General features: G+C 40.5%; 2 protein-coding genes and 1 long non-coding RNA gene across 6 annotated transcripts in view; 2 read left to right on the top strand and 1 right to left on the bottom strand.

Moving 5' to 3' along the window:
* RIPOR3 (RIPOR family member 3) overlaps nucleotides 1-6377 on the top strand; it is a 70146-nt gene extending 63769 nt beyond the window's left edge. For both annotated transcript variants that reach the window (XM_050918106.1, XM_050918107.1), the window contains exons 19-22: nucleotides 1176-1378; nucleotides 1768-1851; nucleotides 3337-3427; nucleotides 4686-6377. In XM_050918106.1, coding sequence (XP_050774063.1) covers nucleotides 1176-1378; nucleotides 1768-1851; nucleotides 3337-3427; nucleotides 4686-4786 — 479 coding nt within the window. In that variant the 3' untranslated portion in view covers nucleotides 4787-6377. The remainder of the gene's footprint in view (nucleotides 1-1175; nucleotides 1379-1767; nucleotides 1852-3336; nucleotides 3428-4685) is intronic.
* Nucleotides 6378-7686: 1309 nt separating this feature from the next.
* Nucleotides 7687-21094, bottom strand: part of PTPN1 (protein tyrosine phosphatase non-receptor type 1) — a 63758-nt gene continuing 50350 nt past the window's right edge. For all 3 annotated transcript variants that reach the window (XM_050918138.1, XM_050918139.1, XM_050918140.1), the window contains exons 5-9: nucleotides 18197-18334; nucleotides 15152-15361; nucleotides 14468-14629; nucleotides 13415-13641; nucleotides 7687-11278 (exon numbers count right to left, since the gene is read on the bottom strand). In XM_050918138.1, coding sequence (XP_050774095.1) covers nucleotides 11074-11278; nucleotides 13415-13641; nucleotides 14468-14629; nucleotides 15152-15361; nucleotides 18197-18334 — 942 coding nt within the window. In that variant the 3' untranslated portion in view covers nucleotides 7687-11073. The remainder of the gene's footprint in view (nucleotides 11279-13414; nucleotides 13642-14467; nucleotides 14630-15151; nucleotides 15362-18196; nucleotides 18335-21094) is intronic.
* The window catches only part of LOC127031388 (uncharacterized), a 45497-nt gene continuing 41627 nt past the window's right edge, over nucleotides 17225-21094 (top strand). The window contains exons 1-2 of the long non-coding RNA XR_007768538.1: nucleotides 17225-18197; nucleotides 18925-19006. This is a non-coding gene — a long non-coding RNA (uncharacterized LOC127031388). The remainder of the gene's footprint in view (nucleotides 18198-18924; nucleotides 19007-21094) is intronic.

The raw sequence follows: 21094 nt of genomic DNA, 5'->3' as shown, positions 1-21094 counted from the left end.
GATAGCAGGCTGCCAGATACTGCACTCAGACAAATAACCCTCAGGCTAGCTAGTTGGCTGCTGGAATGGCTTATGGGGCTGTACCTGTCCCAATCCCAAAGGGATATTTTTTTTAAAGAGTAAGGATACAACTCTATCATAATACAGTTCAACTCTGTTTTCATCCTTTCTCCTCACTATGCCCATGCAGTTTTAATTAGAGCAGGAAAGGCAAAATCAGGCTTCAGAGCTAGACAGGAAAGGAACAGATTTCATGCAAATATTTAGCTCAAGTGTCTGGGTTAGGTCTCAAAGTCTGCAATATAAGGAGAGACTAAACTGGTTGCACAGTAAGCTGCTGTGTTCCGCAGAGGAGTAGATGGTTTACGGTATCGCATGGTCATGACAGTGATGAGAGACAGATCAGTGGCATTAAGATTCCAGCAGTAACTAATATGCATTTGCTGAGAGCACTACTGCTGAAACCCAGTCCACCCAGTACTTTGAAAATCTGAACGTGGCAGATACTGAGGTAGTTTCATTTCCTCTGGGCCATTCAGTGCGTAAACGCAAAGGGGTAGGAAGTTTGTCTGCTATCTCGTGTAGGACTTCAAAAGGACAGTGTGGTGCATTATTTTTAAAACTAGGCATATTATTCTCTCTCCATGGTACACTTCCACTCCTCCTAACCAGTGCAGCCTTATCTTTCACAGATGCTTGTTTTAACATTTTTCAGTTTTCTCTCTTTTTTAGTAATAGTCAAATTATCGCTCTTCCAAAAGGTTTCGCATTCACCGAATGTTTGTATTAATTTAGCATCTATGGGCCTCAGTTAAGGACCAGGGCCCCATTTTGCTAGGCACTGTGCATACATATTGTAAAAACATAGCCCTAGCCTCAGAGAGTTTACAAGCTAGGTTTATGAGGAGATGAAAAGGACAAACTGAGGGAAGAAGGGAGGATAAGAGAATGGTAAAAGGAGCATGTTTTGTGCAGGCCAGCCGTACTTGCATCTCACCTCTTGCCTAGTCATGTACCTCACAAAGTATTTTCTAAGAGACAGCCTTGCTCAGTAGTGATGTTAATAAGGGGCACACATCTGAAGTAGGAGACAAAATTGGAAGGGACTTCTCAGAACCAGCTCTCCATAGACACTGCACTCATTTGTCGCTGAACTGTGATTCTTCCATTTGCAGTGATGCTAATTGAGGAGCTACAGTGTCCCGGGCGACTTAAGAAAATCAAGAAATTAAAAGGGAAGCGACTGAGCCAGCTCCAGCCTCTACCTCAAACTTTACGGCTGCTCGGGATTCTGCAGCTCGATGACAACCGCCTCGTCAGCAAAGCAGCAACGTCCTGTCTCTCCCGGGCGGCAATGAATAAGAATTTCAGGGAGAAGGTATTAACTGAATTGGGCCACTTCATGGTTTCTCACCAGTTTTCAGAGTGAGATGCTACAAGTCAAGGAATCCTACCTCCCTGAGAGCAGCTGTATTTTGGGGGAAGGAGTTATACGCTGCACCCCATTTCTAGGAAGCTTTCAATATCTGCTACCCCAGTGGGTGCAGTGTGAGTTAAGGATCAAAACTGACTGGTTCTATCCTGCACTATTGACTCCTCCCATATTCTATCCCAGAGACTGCTGCCTTTCAGCATCAGAAATTATTCCTGTATGTTATTTGATCAGTTTCAGATAGCTAAAACTGCTCTGCATCTCAGTCCTCTTGGCATTCAGAACACTTGAGAAGTTATTTGTAGGGTAACCAATCACTCAATCTTATTTTCTAGGCTCTGCTTTTTTACACGGATATTTTAGCTGAGTGTGATGCAAAAATACAGCAAGCTGCATGTCTGGCTCTCAAAAACCTCAGAGTAAGTGTGTTTGATTGGGTAACTGGATTTTTATTGGGTGGGGCTGTGTACAGCTGTATGGCCAAAGGTTCATCTTAATTTTTTCTGGTGGGCATTGTTCAGATTTTTCTTTAAATTACCTTATATACGGTACATGAAATGGGGAGTTTCTTTAGCTCTGAATTGTTTTTGCTGCTACTTGAGGCAGCTAGGAGAGAGAGCACTGATCATCTAAACCCTATTAAAACTGGGACGACAGAGAGTAGACACAATGAGTGGTCTTAGTTACTGCGTCCCTGTCAATAGGGAGAATGGTGGGGTTGGAAAACATGTTCAGATTGGAGAGAGAGTACCTTGCTAGAAGCTAAAATAACAATGGAACCAAACACAGAATATAGTTTGTGCTCTTGCTTTAAGATTGGCTGATTTATTGAATACATTTCTAATCCTGTTTTGAGAGTAACTGCTCATCAACAATCCCAGCATGCTAGAGGCTGTCTTGTTTTTTAAAAACATCTGCCCACTTTCTGTCTTAAGTTACCAGCAGACTCCAACACAAATTAGCAGAACTTTTCCTGCGCAGAGGGGAGTCAAATCCTTCCAATAACTTTTATAACCAGTTTGCACATAAGCAATTACTGTCGGCACAACTCATTTTTATAAGGAAATGCAGTCATAAGATAGACCAAGCCATTAACTCTGACTTTTTAGGAATGACTGTTAGAAAGCAGTCTTGGGCCCTGTGTGTCAGCAACCATGTGATAACTTTGCTGACTCAATGCTCTTTGGGCCTGGTTCACCATTGCATTACTTCAGTTTTATGCCAGTGTAACTCCATTGAAACTGCACATACAATACTGGAGTAATGCCTTGGTGAATCATGTCCTGTATCTTCAAAACTTTAATTCTTTGAGACTAAGTTAGGCGGTGGCAAACCTATGCCAATGCTCAGGACCGGCGCTAGGGATTTGAGCGCCCTAGGCGGACAGCAATTTCGCCGCCCCGCGTGCTGGTCCCGCGGCTCCGGTGGAGCTGCCGCAGTGGTGCCTGTGGAGGGTCCGCTGGTCCGCGGTTCCAGTGGAGCTGCTGCAGTCGTGCCTGCAGGAGGTCCACCGGAGCCCCGCGAGGAGCTGACCATCCGCAGGCAACGACTCTGTGGCAGCTCCACCGGAGCTACCTGCCGCCCTCTCCGGCAAAATGCTGCCCACCAATTATTCTGGCGCCCTAGGCGATTGCCTAGGCTGCCTAAATGGTAGCACCGGCCCTGCCCATGCTAAGAAAATCAACCTATAGCTAATTCAGGAGGGGGGGGGAGGGAGGGAATGGGAATGGAGCACAATCATACTAGAATTGAGATACAAGAGATGGCAGTTGAACAGCTGGTGCATGTCTGTGTATTTATGTACAGATAGTACCTTGGTGTTATGGTGGGAAAACTGTTTGAGAGAAACGATCAGGACTGCTTATTAAACAGATAATGCTGCAGTTTTTTCTTCTCCCCAACAGGCCATAGAAAGCATTGAGCAGATTGCCAGCCTGTATCAGTCTGAAGCAGAGGATGTACGGAACGCTGCCAGGGAAACAACGCTGTCATTTGGTAAATCTTTATTGCAGCTTTAAATAAAGATGCTGAAAGGAGAGTGACAGATGAGCGATTAAGAAAACAAAATAGGCCTGAAGTTTTTACCAACACGTTCTTCAGTAAAAGAATATGTTTAAGGCTGAGCTAACAGGTACAGAGATGTTTTGCGACACACTGTCAGAACGTTACAACAATCTTAATGCAACATATGTGCTAAGTCTTTCAAGGCTTTGTATATATACAGGCCCAGAAGACAGCTTGATGCGGGGGAGCTGTACAAACTATTAACCATTGTAAAGGGACAGTGAGCAACAAGATGATTTCATGTAACAAACAAGTCATAAAATTAAAGGTTAAAATTCCAGCATTGCTGTCAATACTACTGTTAGCAATAAAAATATTAGCACTTGGTACTCTCCTCTGGGAGCTGTGTACATAAAAGTCTAATCAGGCTGGTAACTAGGGTGAAATCTTATTGAATCTAAGTAGGATTTGATTTTAAAATATGTAATGTGGACATCACTGTTGTAAATAAAGGGGCCAGTTGCACATATAGGGACTGATTCAATGAAGTGACAGTAGTATAAAACTCGATTGACAGCGAGGGGAGGGAGGGGTCAGGCTCAGAGAGTAACTGCCAAAAATACCAGAGCAAGGGGTGTATTAATGAACTTGCATTTTCCAGAGAGAAATTAAGCTGTGATCCAGCTGCCATCAAGGAACTGAAATTAGGTTGGCAAAGATGGGATCTGATCCTGTGCAATTACTGTCTGAGTGAGGCAGGATGGGAGCATATGTACTTGGAGAGTCTCTTTAGTTACTATACCTTTGGCATAGATAGTACGTATTGGCCTTCCTTTCACTTGTGATACATTTCTTACCACATCTAGATTCGTAGCCAGTGACTAGACAATTGCCCCAGGATAACAAGAATTGTTTCATTTTAAGATGTTCCTTTACAATTCATCTGCATTAAGGCCAGATTTTTCAAACTACTAGTGCTTTTGGGTGCCTCTTTTCTGCTGCCTTAAAGGGGCCTGATTTTCAGCAGGTAGATGCTCAGCCGCTTTTGGAAATGGGGTCCCTTTTAAAGGTATCTGAAGCTGAGTATCCAAAAACACACTAAGGCAATGATTTTCAGGAGTGACTAAACACCCAACTTGTAACAAGGTCATAAGAGGAGGTGCAGAGTTATGGTGAAACTGCAACAGATCCTCACCTCAGAGCTTCTCCCAGATTTCTTGTCCTTACTATGATTTGTCTCTATTTGTAGGTGAAAAAGGACGACTAGCATTTCAAAAAATGGACAGAGTTTGCTGTGAGTTGAGAGACACTGTATACCAAGAAGCTGAAATTGAAATCACAATATTTTAACTAAGGAAATGCTGAATCTGACCTACAGCCCAGGTGGCTAGAGAAGGAGTTGATTTACCACTAGGTGGTTACATTAGCGCACACAGGTATCTAGCAGAAGATTGAGTGGGAGCATCCATTTGGGACAGCTCTTCCAGTTCGGGGTTAGGACTAAAAATCACACAGCAGTTGGCTCAGAATGCATCTGACACTGAGCTAAAATCATGAAGTATCACTAGCTGGTGCTAGAGTAAATCCATCAGCCCCTCTCAGGCTGTCCCCACCAGGAAGCACAAACTTTGAAACAACTCAGTCTGCAGTGCCAACATAGGAGGCAAAGGGTAAATCTGACAAGAGATTTGGTAACATGTTTGTTTTCACTAAGAATCCTGACTCAATTTCAAAAGCTTTCTCCCCTAAAAACCCTCAACTCTCTGCAGTTGGTTTGGGGATTCATGAGTGGGAAGGGAGCAGAGGTAAAGTGTAGTTGTATAACTGACATGTGACAGTACTGCCTCTATCTTACTCAGAGCATTAGCACAAATGAAGCTTAGCACAAATGAAGCTTAGTGTGAAGAGGTGGTGAAGCAGAAAGGAAACATCATGTAGGAACTCTGAACTGATGGCACTGGGCCTGTTGGTTATCCTCCCAAAGTGTTCTCCCCTTCATTTTGAAGTAGTTTGTGCTATAGAAGGATCAGCTCTCAGCTGGTGTGAAAGGAGCCTCTCTCTTTAGGTTACAGCAGCTGAAGAGCTGGTCTTAAATGTAGTTTTGCTACAGGCCATGGAGTTTTGATTTTATGAATACAAGACACTGTGGATGTGGACAGTGTCACTAATGAGCCAGAATGCCTATATAAATTAGGCAATGTATGCTAGATCTGCAGAACACTAGTACAAGCCAGCTCCCATATCAGCATCTATTGCAGTTATAAACCAGCACTTGTTCCGTCAGAAGTCATAGCAGCTGCCATGCACTTTAAAACATCATTTCTACGCTGGTCTGTGCTTTCTTGTAAATTTGAGTAAGAGCTCAAAAGTTCACTAGTTTCTGGAAGCAATGTAAAAATGTGCAGTAAACAAATTGGGATTTCAGTGCTTGATGCAAGAGATGTTTGAAATTAATCTGAAAACAGTGTAAGCGTAGATAGAAGGAAACTATTGAGGCAATGTTTCTTCAGCCTCACTTGTTTAAGAATTCAGAACATGCATATCCTTCACATTTATGGAGTAAGTGTACAGAACTGAGTTGTATATGGACAGCTCCAGGCAGAAGTGTCAAGTTTTTAATTTATACACTTACTCATTTAATCTTAGGCTAAGGTTAAAAAAAGGTACCTGAAGTCAGGCTCCTTAATCCATATTTAAGTACGCAGAAGTGGCCTGATTTTCAGCAGAAGCTGCTGAATGGTCAGCTCTTGAGAATAAGGCCACCCAATCTGAGTATTCAAATATGGGTTGAGGAACCTTACATGAGGCATAATACTTGAACAGTCTTGGTCTATGTATATATTATACAGTATATTGTGCTTTGTACTTTTCTATTCAGTATTTATTTCTATGTTGGTTTACATACAGTTTTCTAAAATTTTAAATAAAACATTAAATACTTGCCTTTTTGCAAACAGTCTGTATGCTGAAAACATTATGGGAGTAACCATTAGTTAATACATTCCTCAGAACAAAACCAGTGAAATAAACCACAGCTGAAATATGGGGGAGGATTTATCACACTTTTAGTTCTATGGTCACTGCTTATGAAATATGAACCTGAATTTAAGTTAGTTTGTTTAGTTACCAGTAGTTACTTTGGAAGCATTCTCAGCTCATTTCAAACTTGACAGTCATTGAAATCAGAGAGCAAAAGTATTTCCTAAGTCTATATAACACCTGCTCTGGCTCTTTTGGGAAAACCAAACAGAATATAAGTCTGGCATTCAAAATCAGGCTGAAACTTTTTGCTCTCAAATAAAACAGGGCTGTTAGGGAGGAGACACGCTGGCTTGAAAAGCATCCTTAGGTTACTGTTCCACTCCCAACATAAAACAGGAGAGCTCTCCCGCAGCAGTACACAGGGCTCCACTTAATTTGCAGACATTTACAAGCAGAGGGCATGCACACAGTTGTAATATTTGCATATATTATAAGTTCATCCTTACAAGAGAACAAGGAATAGCTTATGTTTAAAAGCGAGAGAGGACTGCGGCACAAGAACGAAGCTGATCCAAGCTGCAGTCTGAGCTACGCTTTATGCAGTTACTCTAGTGAGACTCAGGGTCTTCGACACTGGTGTTTCTCTCACGTAATTGTAAGGAGTTACTGGGAATGGCATCTCCAGGCAGCTTTACTTAAATTATATTCAAATACAGAGGAACATGTACAACCACCACTCTACCCATAGATCAACATCTGTTAATCAAAAGGCCTGAAGCTTGTCTCTTTAAAAAAAAGTCTCTGAAAGCACCTGAGAGATGTCATATTTACATCTGCAGCAATCCTTGTTGTACAGACTGCTGCAGCATATAGTCCCACCCTGAAGAACAAATTTAGCAAATCAATCCACAGCTGGTAAACTGTTGTAAAAACAATTACAGTGCTTTAGAGATCTTTAATGTTGCAGGTTGCACCTCAGAGTTTACTGATACGAACCAAACACTACGTATTTAAACTCAGTTGAACATCTATGAGCAGGCCGACGTGTAATGAAAATGCATTTTATTTTATAGCAGACAGCTAGTTACTGACCTGAAAGCAAGTTTTCTGCACTAGTGGAAATATTCTTAACATTTTCTATTAATGTGAGAAATAACAAAATAATCAGTAGGAGGTAAAATCTTGTTGATAACCCAAGGGTCTAAATTTGTTAGTGACTAAATCATCTCTACCTCTGTGATAAAACAGGAAGTGGAAAGACTCATACATCCATTCTTTAAAAAAATTTTATTGTTGCAACTAAAATGAGAACTGAAAACTTGTATGGGAAATTGAAAAACTGTACAGTTACTGAAAACTGTGAGGTCATTGCAGCGCCTTACACAAAAGACAAGATACCTGAAAATGTATTATACCAAAACATTTAGCTTTTGTTTTTTATTTTTTTTATATTTTTTTAAAAAAAAGTTTATTCTATGGCAATCTGTAAAAAAGAAAGACCTGATGAGTAAATATTTGCTTAAGGCATATAGCAGAGCAGCTACTTTTCTAACATGGATATTTGTCCATTTTTCCAAGAACAGATTAATCAATACACCCACTTTGAAACACTACTGTATATACACACACCCAAACTACTACATACATATACAGGACATCAAAACAAAATGCTTACAGTTTAGCATTATAAGCCTTATACACACACCTCACGGCTTACAGGGCATTCCACTGTATGTTCCCACTACAGTACAAGGCCTCCTTGACTTTAAACAGATGAAAGCCAAGTAGTGAAGTTAGCTGGGAGAAAGGGGCATGTTAGCTAGAGTGGCTCTCTCTCTGTATAGCGAAATGTGTTTAAGTTTTTCTTTGTGGAAAAGATTGCAAGTACAGTACAACTGTGGATTCTAAGGAGGGATGCTATGCTTTCATCAACCCCAACTTTTATATTTGTCCAAATCGAGAGAAATACTGCAAGACACATTCAGTTCATGGGCCACTCATTTATTTCACCAGTCTGTTTCTAGAGATCAATTAGGGCTCAATGGCACAAAACACTCACTTGAAACCTTGCTTTATTGGTGACCTTTCCAAAAGCAGAGTTTCCCCAAGTGCAAGTTTCTGAATGCAGCACAGCAAGTCATTCTGAAATTGTTGAGATATTTGCTGCCAAAACTGACTGGAGGTGAGGTGTGAATATGGCTTAACACACACTTTGGAATGTTTGTATTATACTTACTCAGCTGAAATGAACGATGCTAAACAACTGGGTTACATTGAGTATGCAGAAATTCAATAGAAAATCGTGCCAAATATTAGGCAAGTACATGTTACCTGATAACACACCAAATCAATGTATCGCTGAATGAAGACACTTTCAGCAACACCCTTTGAACCACAGCCACTTAAATGATCAGATCATGCAAATATTATCTGGGCACATCAGTAAGCAGAAGTATAAGTTTTTTCATCTTTCAAGCACATGATATTTAATCAGGACACCAGAAGACTTTACATGCATTCTAATACAAAGGGGGTACAAATGTTGCCCTACAACAATATTCTACCAGATGGAGAGAATAATGGGGACAAAGCAATCACATACTGTATCTTAAATACACAAATGATCCATTATATATTATCATTTTCTATACTCAATTTTTCATGTTTCCAATAATATACTAAATACTGACTGCTTACAATATTCCCCCTTTCAAGTACTGGTCTGACCAACAGTCTCACAGGTAAAATTTTAATTCCCAGTACTACCTGAGGATTTATTTATTATTGTACTTTTGAGAAGCCCTTGATGCAAGCTTAACAGTTAAACTCCAAAACAAATAAAAACAACCCTTCCATCCCAACTCAACACCTTATGGATTTAAGGAAAGAGCAAGAGCTACTGGCAGCTTTGAAAAAAATAAATATGGAGTGAAAGGACTGTTACACAATATACTCCATAAAGATGTTTACACTTAGAACAGTGGTTAAGTGCTATACAACTAGAATGCATTTAAAAAGCACTGATTAGTAACATCTGCAGATCAGTCATCATAGTTTAGTTATCACCACTACTGCTTTAAGTAGCAAATTTGCTTCTAATCTCTGCCCTACGAGCAAAGATTTTCTCTATTATTGTTTAAAATGTATGAATTTCGTACTCATGAAAGGAAAAGACTAACAGCATTGATGAGAATTCGGTTTAGTGCAGTGCAAGCTTCCAGTCACAGCTCTGCTAATGCACTCCTAACACTATTCAAGCCCTGGGTCTCTCGAGTTGGCACAACCAACTGAGCCAAGTTGTGTCACCATTGTTTGGTTGTTTTGTCCTAAATTTTACTCTACACCACCCAGCTCTTTTCTCACTTTAAGCTAAGATAGGAACACCCATATCTGCAGAGCTGCCAGGCCTCAGGCACTTATGCCCCTCTACCGCAGTAATCATTTAACAACATAATTTCAAACCAAACTAAAGTCAATATCGAAATCTTTACTAAAAAAATTACACAATCGCTTGCATCATGATAAGCCAACTGGTATGTTCAAAGACCAACATGTCTTCTGTTGATCTTTTAAGTTTGTTAAGGAAGCTGCCATGGCATTAATTGCTCTGGATATATTGAAATGCTTTCCAAATAGTTTCCCACATCACCCTTGAGTATGCTCCTTTTCCCTCTGGTTTGTGCACAAAGCACATTACTCCGTACAAGGCAGATTTAGAGTGAAACTGCATTTTTACATTCCAAATGATGAAGTTTAAAAACTGGTCCTTCTCAACGCCAGCTGAACAGCTGTAAAATGCTGGTGGACATGTTTTGGTTGAATTTCCCTTCCTGCTTCCCTCCTCCCCCACATCCCAGAATATAAAGGTAAAAACAACTTTACAGAGATTGGTACAATGTAAGTAGGCATAGGTGCAAGTAGAGTGCAACAAAAAAAGTCAATGGGGAAATACAATTTTTTCCCCCTTAAACAATGTTTGACATGTTGGGATACCCTGAGCAAATGCAGAAGCCTGTTTTTATAAAGATATGTAAAACAAAAAGCTAGTTAAGAACAGTTATGCCATGATTAAATATATCAATACCACAGGCACTGCCCACAACTCAGTCTTTAATAGATGAAGTGAGACAAAAAAAGAGCCTTCCCCCTTCCAAAAAGTTTACATTCTTCAGATATGTGGATTCTCTCTCTTTTTGGGAACTCAGTAATAATATAAATCATGTATTTGGTTACAACACTTGGAGAGTACAAGCAAGTTTCACTTGTGCCTAGTTTCTTTCTGAAGTAACACAAAGAAAAAGAACTGGCTTTTAAAAAAGGCTAAAAACAACAATGTGTTGTAATTCTATTATTCCATAAAAAAGAAAAAAAAGAAAAAAAAAAAAGACTTATTTGGCATTTTCTCTGCTTACTCCTGAATATTTTAAGGCCCTGAGATTAGAATATTATGTTCTTGGGACCACAGGGCTAAATTAAACCCTAGTGCATCAATTCTCTCTTTAAGCCCTAACCAAAAGTTCCAGCCTTTCAATCTAAGGTCTATTTCCACTGAGACAAGGCTCAGATGCCTCAATTAGATTTCTTTCATAGAAGCGGATTACACACTGGTCAAATTGTTGTTGTTCTCTGCATACTCTATCTTGCAGACATGTCCATCAATGAAAACATACCCTGTAACAAAGGTAAGCTCCTGCTGTGAGGACAGTGAACATGCAGATATTCACTAGAAATGGCTTCCAAGTTGTTGTCATGTTCTCATCATCCTCTTCTATGTTTTCTGACTTCACTGGCTCTTCTTTGTGAGGTGAGGCACACAGATTTTCACCAGTCCTCCTCCTCAGTTCAGTGTCTTGACTAGTGCTGAGGGATGAAGAAATAAATATTCAGTATAGTATTCTTCCAAGGGGGAAGGTGTGTGGACACTGAGGCCCAATCCAGAGACACCTCATGGACACTTACAGATGAAGCTGTAGATCAGTTGTCACCAAAAGATTTTACCCCTGATGCACAAGATGTATCCTTTTATAGTTAGGGCTTTCAATTAGAGGTTTAAGCTGATATTTATTGCCCTGATCAGCTGGGTGTTGCTAGTAAACAAGTTGCTTCTTATCCCAAGTTGATTCCATATCCCTGATGGTGCTCAAGCATCTACCCAGTTCAGATTCTCCACTTCAAGGCCACACATCGGCAATCACTCTTACAAACAGGAATTCCTGACAGTGAATATATTCAAAACTATTCTGTGCCCATAAAAACACACAATCGCTAATGGCACCAAAACGCTGAACGTGTTATCACCAAAGCATGCGCAAGTGTTGGAGCAAGACAGTAGGGATGGAGCTCTGTATAATTATACAGTAAACACACCCCTAAATTAAGGCTGCAAAATCAAGCACTCAAAAGTGAAGACATGCCAGAATTAAGTTTGCTTGTGTAATCTTAATTTGGCCCCCTTGTGTGTATGTATTCGGATACAGTATAATTACAAGATCACATACTATTTTTCTATACCCTTAAACTTCTTGTTTTAATTATATATTTAATTTTGTGCTTGTTTCCTAGATTTTTTTTTTTTTTTTTTAAAGGCAACTCAAAAAATAACCAGAAATTCCATCCTCTGGCATCACACTGACTCCCACATGGGTTATCAGCAGGGGATGCTACTGGGCAAGCATGTCCTTTTATAAACAGAAATAATGATAAAAAATTATGGAGACCAGCTTAAGGTGACGGAAAGAACTACTGAACGTGCCTCATTTCGTGTCAACACTTACAGCTCTCAGGGTCACTCCCCAGCCACTTTCACAAGCGGAGTGGCTTACGGCACTAAGTTTCCCAGCTTTATTTGACAAAGAATATCTCCAGAGCTTTGTAGGAAATGTTGAAAGTTAGATGTGCCTACTCCTAGCATTCCCTTGCAAAACTGGGTGTGTCCCAGGTGTGATCATTTGTTTCATTTGCCTGAGATACCCTTGGAATTCTCCCCTCAACTGTTCTCCTGGGGGCTTCTGATGTCCCCTTGCCCTTTCCTCCGAGAAGGGGTTTTTAGTTGGCTATTTTGGACAGACTGTCAGAAATAGATCAATATCCAGTACATCACAAACTAAGGATTGTTACAGTAGAATCTACTGGAATCTGCTGTAACATCCCATACTATATTTCAGATTTATAGAACAGCAGTGACATCTAGTGGTTAAAACACAAACCCTTAATTTCCCCATCCCCCGAGTTACAGGTTTATGCTTTAGGCCAAACACTTTGGTCTAGCTAGACTGAAAGGGAGAATAAATTTTCTGCTGAAGAATTTTTTTTTTTAAAGGTCATAATTGATTTGACCTGTAGTAGAAAGCAAAAATAGTTCCCCAGCATGAAAGATGCATATGACAAGAGAATTGTAGATTAAAAAAAATTTTTTTTAAATAAGGGATGAACTGCATCTTTAAGGCAAAAAAGTGTTTTGATATTGAATGAAAACTGTCCATTCCTATGTTCTAATATCAGTACTGAACTGACTTAAAAGGACATTTTCAAATGTTGCAGGATCTCTCTGATAAAAGTATGTGGAGCAACAGATACCTGCACTGATTGGTGTGGTTGAAGCTAGCTGGCTTAGCTTCAAGCCAAAGGCCAGACAATCCACCTAACATGTAAAAGAGCCCTGTATAACCAAACCCCTTATGCACCTACATGGGACGCTAAACCATGCAGTCATTGTGCCTCCTCCATCTTTCATCATAGCCTAGCAAGAGCTGTCAGGTCACTCTCGTATCCTTTTCACATCTCACCTAAACAAAGCACATGGGCCTTTGGAAATAAAGGGCTGTAATCCTATTCTAGAAGCACTGTTACACAAAAAGCATCAAGTTCTGTCCAACACGCTTTATAGGTGGTGCTAAGTGGCTCAAACAAGGGAACTTTCTACACACAGCTGTGAATCTACAGCAGGATTTCCTGGAACAGTCAAAAACATCAACGCAAACAACTTGACTGAATTACCTGTCTGTACCCAGCTGCACAAATGTGCCATCAGGTACCGTCTCCTCCACAGCGCTGACTATACATCTTATCTCTTCCTCTACCACCTGGTGGTTAGGGAAAAACTCGGTGTGTTCGTGCATCCGACCATTGTGCATTTCTGACGTTCGCTTTGGTGGCCTTGGGGGTGGGGGAGTATGTTCTGGTGGAGGCTCCAGGTCTTCATTGGAAAGCTCTTTCCACTGCTCCTACACAGAAGAAAGTGCCTATTAAGCTCTGCTATATTATAATGTTTTATATTAAAACCACTGTAATTCTAACATTAACATGGCAGAGGCTTTACACATTAGTCATTGTTTTACTTTCAGGGTCACTGTTCAGATGCATTCACCTCTCCCCCCCACCAACTAAACAGTATGCCCACAGCCCAACCACACATATGGGAAACATTAACTGGAGATTTAATTTTGTGCTTGAAAAGACTCTTTAAGCAGCAACATGAATCCCATTTTGTGCTGTAGTGTTATTTAGCAATAACTTAAACATGCATACTTCAAAGGAGACAACACTGGAAGAATCTACAGCATGTTGGAAAATTGTAAAGGGCCTAAATAGAAGACAGCAAAACAGCATCATGAGGCTCACACAGCAATGGCTATCTCCCAACTGTTTCCCATAGGGTCACAAGGAGAATTTTCCATATGACAGCAGCTACTGTGGGCTATTTGTACTTGTACTTGTACAAACACATCAACATGTGTAAAACAATGCATTAGATCCAAGAGCATTGTGCTCTAAAGTTATTTTACACTGCTCATGTTAAGGATAGTATGTAGTTTGATGATTCATTCAGCCCTCTTAACGTTATTCAACCACACTAACTTCCCTCATAACATTTGCCTAGCTACATGCAATTATGAGGTTTGTGGATCTTAATCTTGATATTGTCGTATGCTGCATTGTAGCTGCATCAATCCCAGAATACGAGACACACAAGGTAGGGGATGTAATATATTTTATTGGCCCAACTCACCCCGCTTCTCTCTGTACAAATGATATGCATTCAATACTCACCTGCACCGAAGCATCTCCCATAATAAATTTTGCTCCTTCAATAACAGCCAAGTAAGAGAAACGAAGTTGATCTGCTGTCTGTATAAGCCCCATTCTGTACTTTCTCATTTCTAAGAGAACTTGCTTAATGTCCACAGAAGAAGGATCTTTCCTTTTGTCCATCTGAAGGTAAAGATTTGAAATTTGCTTTACACAGATACATACATGTGGGACCTTCTATCAGGCCTTCGCTGCTTAACAAAAGATGCAGTTTTACCTCAGGATAATAATGCATATGAGCTATCCCCAAAGTAAAAAAAAAAAAATAAATAAAAAAAAACAGTAAAGACCAAGCACTTTAGTTTTACCGCAAGGTAAATTGGGCAAGGACCACTTTTCTTAGCAGGGAAGACAAAGCCTAACTTTGCGAGTCACTCCAGCTGGAACCAGTGATAGTTTTCTTTCATACTCTCACAATGGCCCATTCAAAGCTCAGTTTGCTTTAGCTTTAAAATGAAAATATATTACCAAAGACAAATATAAAAGTCGAGTAAGAGACAAATGTCTCAGAGGAATGTGTGTCACTATACCACAATTCATGAAAGGTGCCATGGCTCACACAGGCTTCAAATAAGGAATTCCCAGAAGTAACTACACAAAGTTGTAACTCACTCCTTATTCCCATCTAGAGTAAGCGGTTCTTACCAGAAGAAGACATGTATCAACCAAACAAAAAGTTCCCGATCTTCCAATTCCTGCACTGCAATGCACCACAATGGGTCCGTGCTCAGGACTTAGTGAGCCAGACTCTCTCACTTTGAACAGGAAGTTGAGGAACGAAGCAGGAGATTCTGGGACTCCAAAGTCAGGCCATGTGGTATAGTGAAAGTGCAGAATTTCTCTAGTTTCTTGTGCCTGTAAAATATAATGTTTCCAAGCTATAAGAATCTCTAGATACGAGTACTCAAGCACAGCTACTGTCTGCAATAACATACTAATCAGAGGAAGAATACCACTCATCACATTTGTATCCCTAGTAAGTGACTAATTTTCCTAGTATATTCCATTAAAAGGGATTTCCAAGATCAGTCTTGACACTACAAATATACACATCTACATTCTACAATTCATAAGGAAAGGGGCAGGATTTCACTTGTACCACTCCATATTGAATTCATGCCATGCTGCTTTCTCTTTTCAAATCTAACCTTGAAAATGATTCCTTTTAAATTTATGATGGACTAAATCCTACTCACCATTCTATGAACCGCTCAGCAAAAATACTTGCTTGCTCATTTGCTGCTTTCCTCTAATATAACCCAATCCATTTTCCTATGAAGTTCTCCCATTCAGCGTTTAAGAGCTGCTGAACCCAATTCTAAAGCACTATGTGCTTGTAAAGTATTGTGTGTGTCTAAGGACCTATATAATTTATAGATAATTCTCTGACCATAAAAGCCTTGTGATGTTTTGAAAGAAGGACACTAGATAAAACTAAAATTATACAGAATAATTTTACAGTTTATAGCTCAGATGTACATTTTATTCCCATATAAAATGGGCACTACAGCCTTCCAGTAAATGGGCTGGCTGAACTCTTTGGAAAATGAGGCACCTCAAGTTGCAAGAGCAGCTTGGACTTGTCCAAAGCACGGACCTTATATTACCACAGTTTTTTCCTTCACAACCAACAACCTCTACTAAGCTGAAAGCAATCTCAGAAGAGTGTTAAGACTGATACTCTCAGCCTCCTGAAATCTTGAACCAAAGCTTTTGAAGTTTGTCTGTTGCAGACACTGTAACCTGGGATGCTTTTCTGACAACTGCGGAGTTCTTTCTAGTATAGTTTGGCTAGTGAAATTTGTACCTGACAATGGGCCTATTTTCAGCTTCCTGGCAAGAAATTATAGATATTAGGTGCGGGGGATAAGTATTCTCTTCCAATAACAGGCAATACTAGCTTTTAAAAAGCTAACTAAAAAGGCAAACTGGAAACAGCAAAGTAGAACTGAAATTAGCATGTCACTAAAATGTATTTGGTGTTCACTACCTGTCCACATGCACCTGCTCCAACACAGGTTCGAGATGCTCTGTGGACTTTGATTTTCACTAGATGCAGATGTTAGTTTCGATTAGACATGCTCATTGCAGCTGCCCCTTTAGCCAATCTCCTCCAGCATAGTTTCAGTGGCCTGCCCCTCCCTCTGCTGTGAATGATTCTGCTAGGACTCCTCTCTGCTGTATTTATCCATGTGCGCAGTGTATCCTCAGCATTGCTTTGCACTGTTCCCCACTGTAGTGTTTTATTTGGTCACCTCCAAAAATAAACGGTTCCAGAGAGTCCCCTTTTAGCAACTAAGAGCTTGAGCCTCAGTGGGGCTCCATGTGGGCACAGAGTTCCACCTGCGCAGAGCTCATTGCAGGATCCAGGACTAACGCTGCTGGGTGTCGACTTCGTGGGTCTAGCGAAGACCTGCTAAATTGACGGCAGAGCGCTCTCTGGTCGACCCCGGTATTCCACCTCTCCAAGAAGAGTCAGGTAAGTCAACCAGAGAGCATCTCCTGTCAACACAGTGCAGTGAAAACACCAGGGTAAATCGACCTAAGCTACACCGACTCCAGCTACGTTATTCACATATCTGGAGTAGCGTAACTCAGGTCGCTTTAACCTGGTAGTGAAGACAAGCCCTAAGAGAGGAAGACTGCTGATTTCCTTGCTGAAGGTTTTCAGTGTGAAAAGGTGAAGATTTAAGTCAGCGCAGGAGGGATGATGAGACAAATTCCAAGAGAAGGTCTATTCTCAGAAGATGGTTTTTAAAAAGCTCCATGTATATATTCATTAGCAAATTGGTAATGGCCGAGAGCTTGGAAGAGTAATTATTCCAGACAGACATTCCTGTACAGAGGTACTGCACTTTTACACAGTGATGTTATAAAGGTAACACTGCCCTAATGTTCCACATTGACTCTAAGCCTAGGTCTATACTTGCGGCAGCGAGTTCATACACTGCATGTCCCCCTAACATGGGTAAAAACAGCAGTGCAGATAGTGGGACACTGCTTAGACGAATAAAGACACTCCAGAACCTTTGGGTATGTCCTCTACAGGGCTCTATCCTCCCAGAGCAGTGCCTCCTCTATCCACACTGATGTCTTTAGTGGAGTAGTGGCCCACTGCCTCCCTGCTGGCAGAGCCTTTCCACAATGCAATGAAAGAGTCTGGCAGTGGGAAAAGGCTCTGGCAGCTCCCTGCTGTCTCTCCCCAGCCAGCCTCTTTCACTGCCACACACACATACAGTTTGGATGCAGCCTGCTTTTCACTGCAGTGTGCAACTACACATATCCTAAAAGTAGCTGTCACTGTAGATAAGATAATGCTGAAGACTTCGCAATACAATGTCCATTCATTCAAATTATGTTTTGAATTACAACAGTTAACCTCATAAATGTTAATACATATTGATTCTTTACACCTTGGAGTTTAACTTCTATGTTGATGGGGAAAATCAAAGGCTGAAAAATGTTTATCCTCATAACCAGTACAGTCTAGAGCAAACTGCATTGGCATTCACAGACTAGAGCAATGCTAACATATTGAGAACCTCCTATGTCACGGATGGGAATGTTACCCAATTTCAGCATCCAGTCTCTTTGTACTCGGAGCCTTTACAAACCAGGATGAGGAAATACAGCTCATTGACGGGGAATTCAAGGACAACACTATCTGACTGGTATGCTTTCCATACTTACGGTAAGGTTTTCCAATTCTAGCTGTCGTACTGTGTAATATGATTTTATATCTTCAGAAATTAAGGTTAACTTCAAGTTTGTATCCTCAAAGAGCATTTCTTTCTCCTCTTTCTGTGGCCAGTACTGGGCACATTTTATCTAAAAAAGCAAACAGAAGACAAGCACTAGTCACTTGGGTCTATGTTAAAGGTGAGGAAAGAGTAGTGTTCCTTAATCCAGCATTTTTTAAGTTATTAATTACATATATTCATGTGGCACTAAGGAGTCCTGAGGTCTAGTATATTGCAATAAATTCGAACATGCATTTCTAAAAAGAAAGGCTAGTTCTTGCAGGAGGGCCTCCTGCTTCCAGTACATTATTCAAGTACTACCTCAGCACATCTTGGTATCTTTCACACAAAGGCCCAGAGGCTGACCCTCATTGCACCCCTGGAAAATTTTCAGAGCACAACGGTGGCTTAGGGTGGATGTAGCCCTTCTACTCATCCCCTGGGGCACAGGGGTGTGCCGGGGCTGGAGAGGGATCAGGGGCTGTGCAAAGCTGCTGTAAGTCAGAACAGCCCCCCTGGAATCTGGTTAAAAGCACCCCAATATTTTTACTTGGACCCTGCATCAGCAGTCCATATAGTATGAAAAGAGTCAACTGGATCCTATACATTTAAAAGCTTGGGGGCTCAGAAGAACTTCAGAGATCATGATTTTAGGCAGTTTCACTTTGCAACCAACAGGCATAAAAGATGAAGTTGGACTGAACATCTCAAGGAAGGAGATTACTGTTAGAAAATAAGTGTTAATGAAAGACAGCACAATGTAAGTGTGAAAGCTTGTTTATAGAATCCATAATATTCTACATATAGAAAGTTACAGAATTACTAATTTGGAAGTAAAAAATGTCAGATGAGATTTTGGGGTATCCATTCACTCCCCACAAATGTAAAAAAGTATTGAGATCATTGTGATTCCATATGGCACAGTTTAAAAGTTACAAAACTTTAATTGAGCTAAAAAAGGAGTCTGCAAATAGTCCTGCTACCTAGCTTCTGACTGTACATAGTAATTTTCTCAGTAATAATTTTCCAGGAAACCGAAGGTCTGCACCAATAAACTGTTGACATGCGAGAAACTTAAATGAGTCAGCCAAAAATACAAGTATTGCATTTTGCTCTGTACAAAGAGGAAATGACACCAAGCGATCTTGTTAGAAGTATACATAAAGTCTGCAACAATGTCTCTGACCTCTAGACCTATATGGATATTATGAATGCTAACAACTAAACTGATACTTTTCAGAATTTAACACAGCTCCTTCAAAACAGGATTTTGATCAGTGTGCCAAATCTATGTTTGCAGAGGAAATGGATTACTGCACATGGTTAATGCTTCTTATATTAAATTGTAAATGAAGTGGCCTTAATTTGGAGTGGAACAAAGTTGAAATAAGAAAACTCGTTATTACATAGTTTATTACCAATGGAAAGTAAATTATGATGGGATGGTAATAAAATGCGAGAGAGCTGTCATGTGTGTAATGGGAGTTGGGACAAAGAGGATTTTACCTCTCAGGGAAGTTAGACAAACATTTTACAAATGGCATTTCATTTGTAGATAGTGATGGAATCTCAGGACAAATTATCAAGGCCTACAATGCTTCCAATACTGGTTAAAATACTGAGCAGGTGACAATATGAAGCAAGGATACGTTATAATCATCTGCAATTTTTTAAAAATTATCTTAGAAGAGAACAGTTAGCTTCAGGTCTTATTTCTGCACCAAATGGCTCTGCAAATACCATTTTGCTGAGTTCCACTGAAAATCTCTCACTGCTGGATGTTGAGAAGTATTAGTCCTCTGGCCTAGGGGATCTTGATAATTCTTTGCTTTGTTCAAAGTAAAGGGGGGTGGGAGAAGAGAGAAAGAGAAGAGATTGAGAGTGTGTGGTTGGAGAGGAAGGATGATTAAAACAGAATTACTGCAAATCCCCATTGAAGGTTACAGTTCACTATTTCCTTTACTAAAAAAGCAAAAAACTCAAATCAAGGCCAGAGTTAGAACACAGCTCACTGCACAACTATTTTCCATTAGGGGACACAACATGCCCACTTACCCTCCTCTGAAATGGCCTTACAGTCCGCAAAGGAACTAAAAAAATCTCAGTGTACAGTTCTATTCAATCTTCAATTACTTTTTAACAAAATCCGCTCCATTGGCAGACCCACTACTGTGATCACAGTAATGGCAGCTTCCATTAACAAGCAAACTATGGTAACTTCTCCTGAGCCCATGGCTGCAGAACAAGTCCTGGGCCTAGGGATGGATGTCCCCCACCACCTGCCATGGAGCTAAGCCACCCCTCCTCCTCCTCACTCATGCAGTGGATGAAAAGCGGTAAGAGCTATTAGTAGAGCCTGTGCTCCCCCACCTGCTTACAAGAAGGGCTGAACCCCTTTTACAGCACAGGAGGACAAATGGCCAATACGTACAGAAATGGTTGGTGGATTTCCAGATATTTCACTAATTGGTTTCTAGTGATCATTCCCTGTGTCTAACTCCCCTCATTCCCTGTCCCAAGCTACGGGGAAATGTAGGTACGTAAGGGGCAGGGGTGAACTGATCAACATAGGAAATATGCAGATCAGGAGGAGTGAAACAGGAGAGTTTGAAAGAAGCCTGGAAATAAGAAGTTATCTAACACCACCTTGATCGGTTTCTTTACGCATTGCTCTTCTTTCTTTATATTTTGTCTGCCTTTAGATGTAGATTAATGTACTGCCCCAAAGATCTTACAACTACTTTTAAGGCCACTGGATAGTGCCAAAGTAACGTAAGAGTTCTTAATATAAATGGGAATCAGGGCCCCAGTCTCCAGCCATTAACAAAGAGGAACTACCATAAGCATC

The sequence above is a fragment of the Gopherus flavomarginatus genome, chromosome 11 (assembly GCF_025201925.1).
Source record: "Gopherus flavomarginatus isolate rGopFla2 chromosome 11, rGopFla2.mat.asm, whole genome shotgun sequence".
Lineage (NCBI taxonomy): Eukaryota > Metazoa > Chordata > Testudines > Testudinidae > Gopherus > Gopherus flavomarginatus.
Note: the sequence above shows the minus strand (reverse complement) of the source record. Positions and strands in the feature narration are given on the sequence as shown.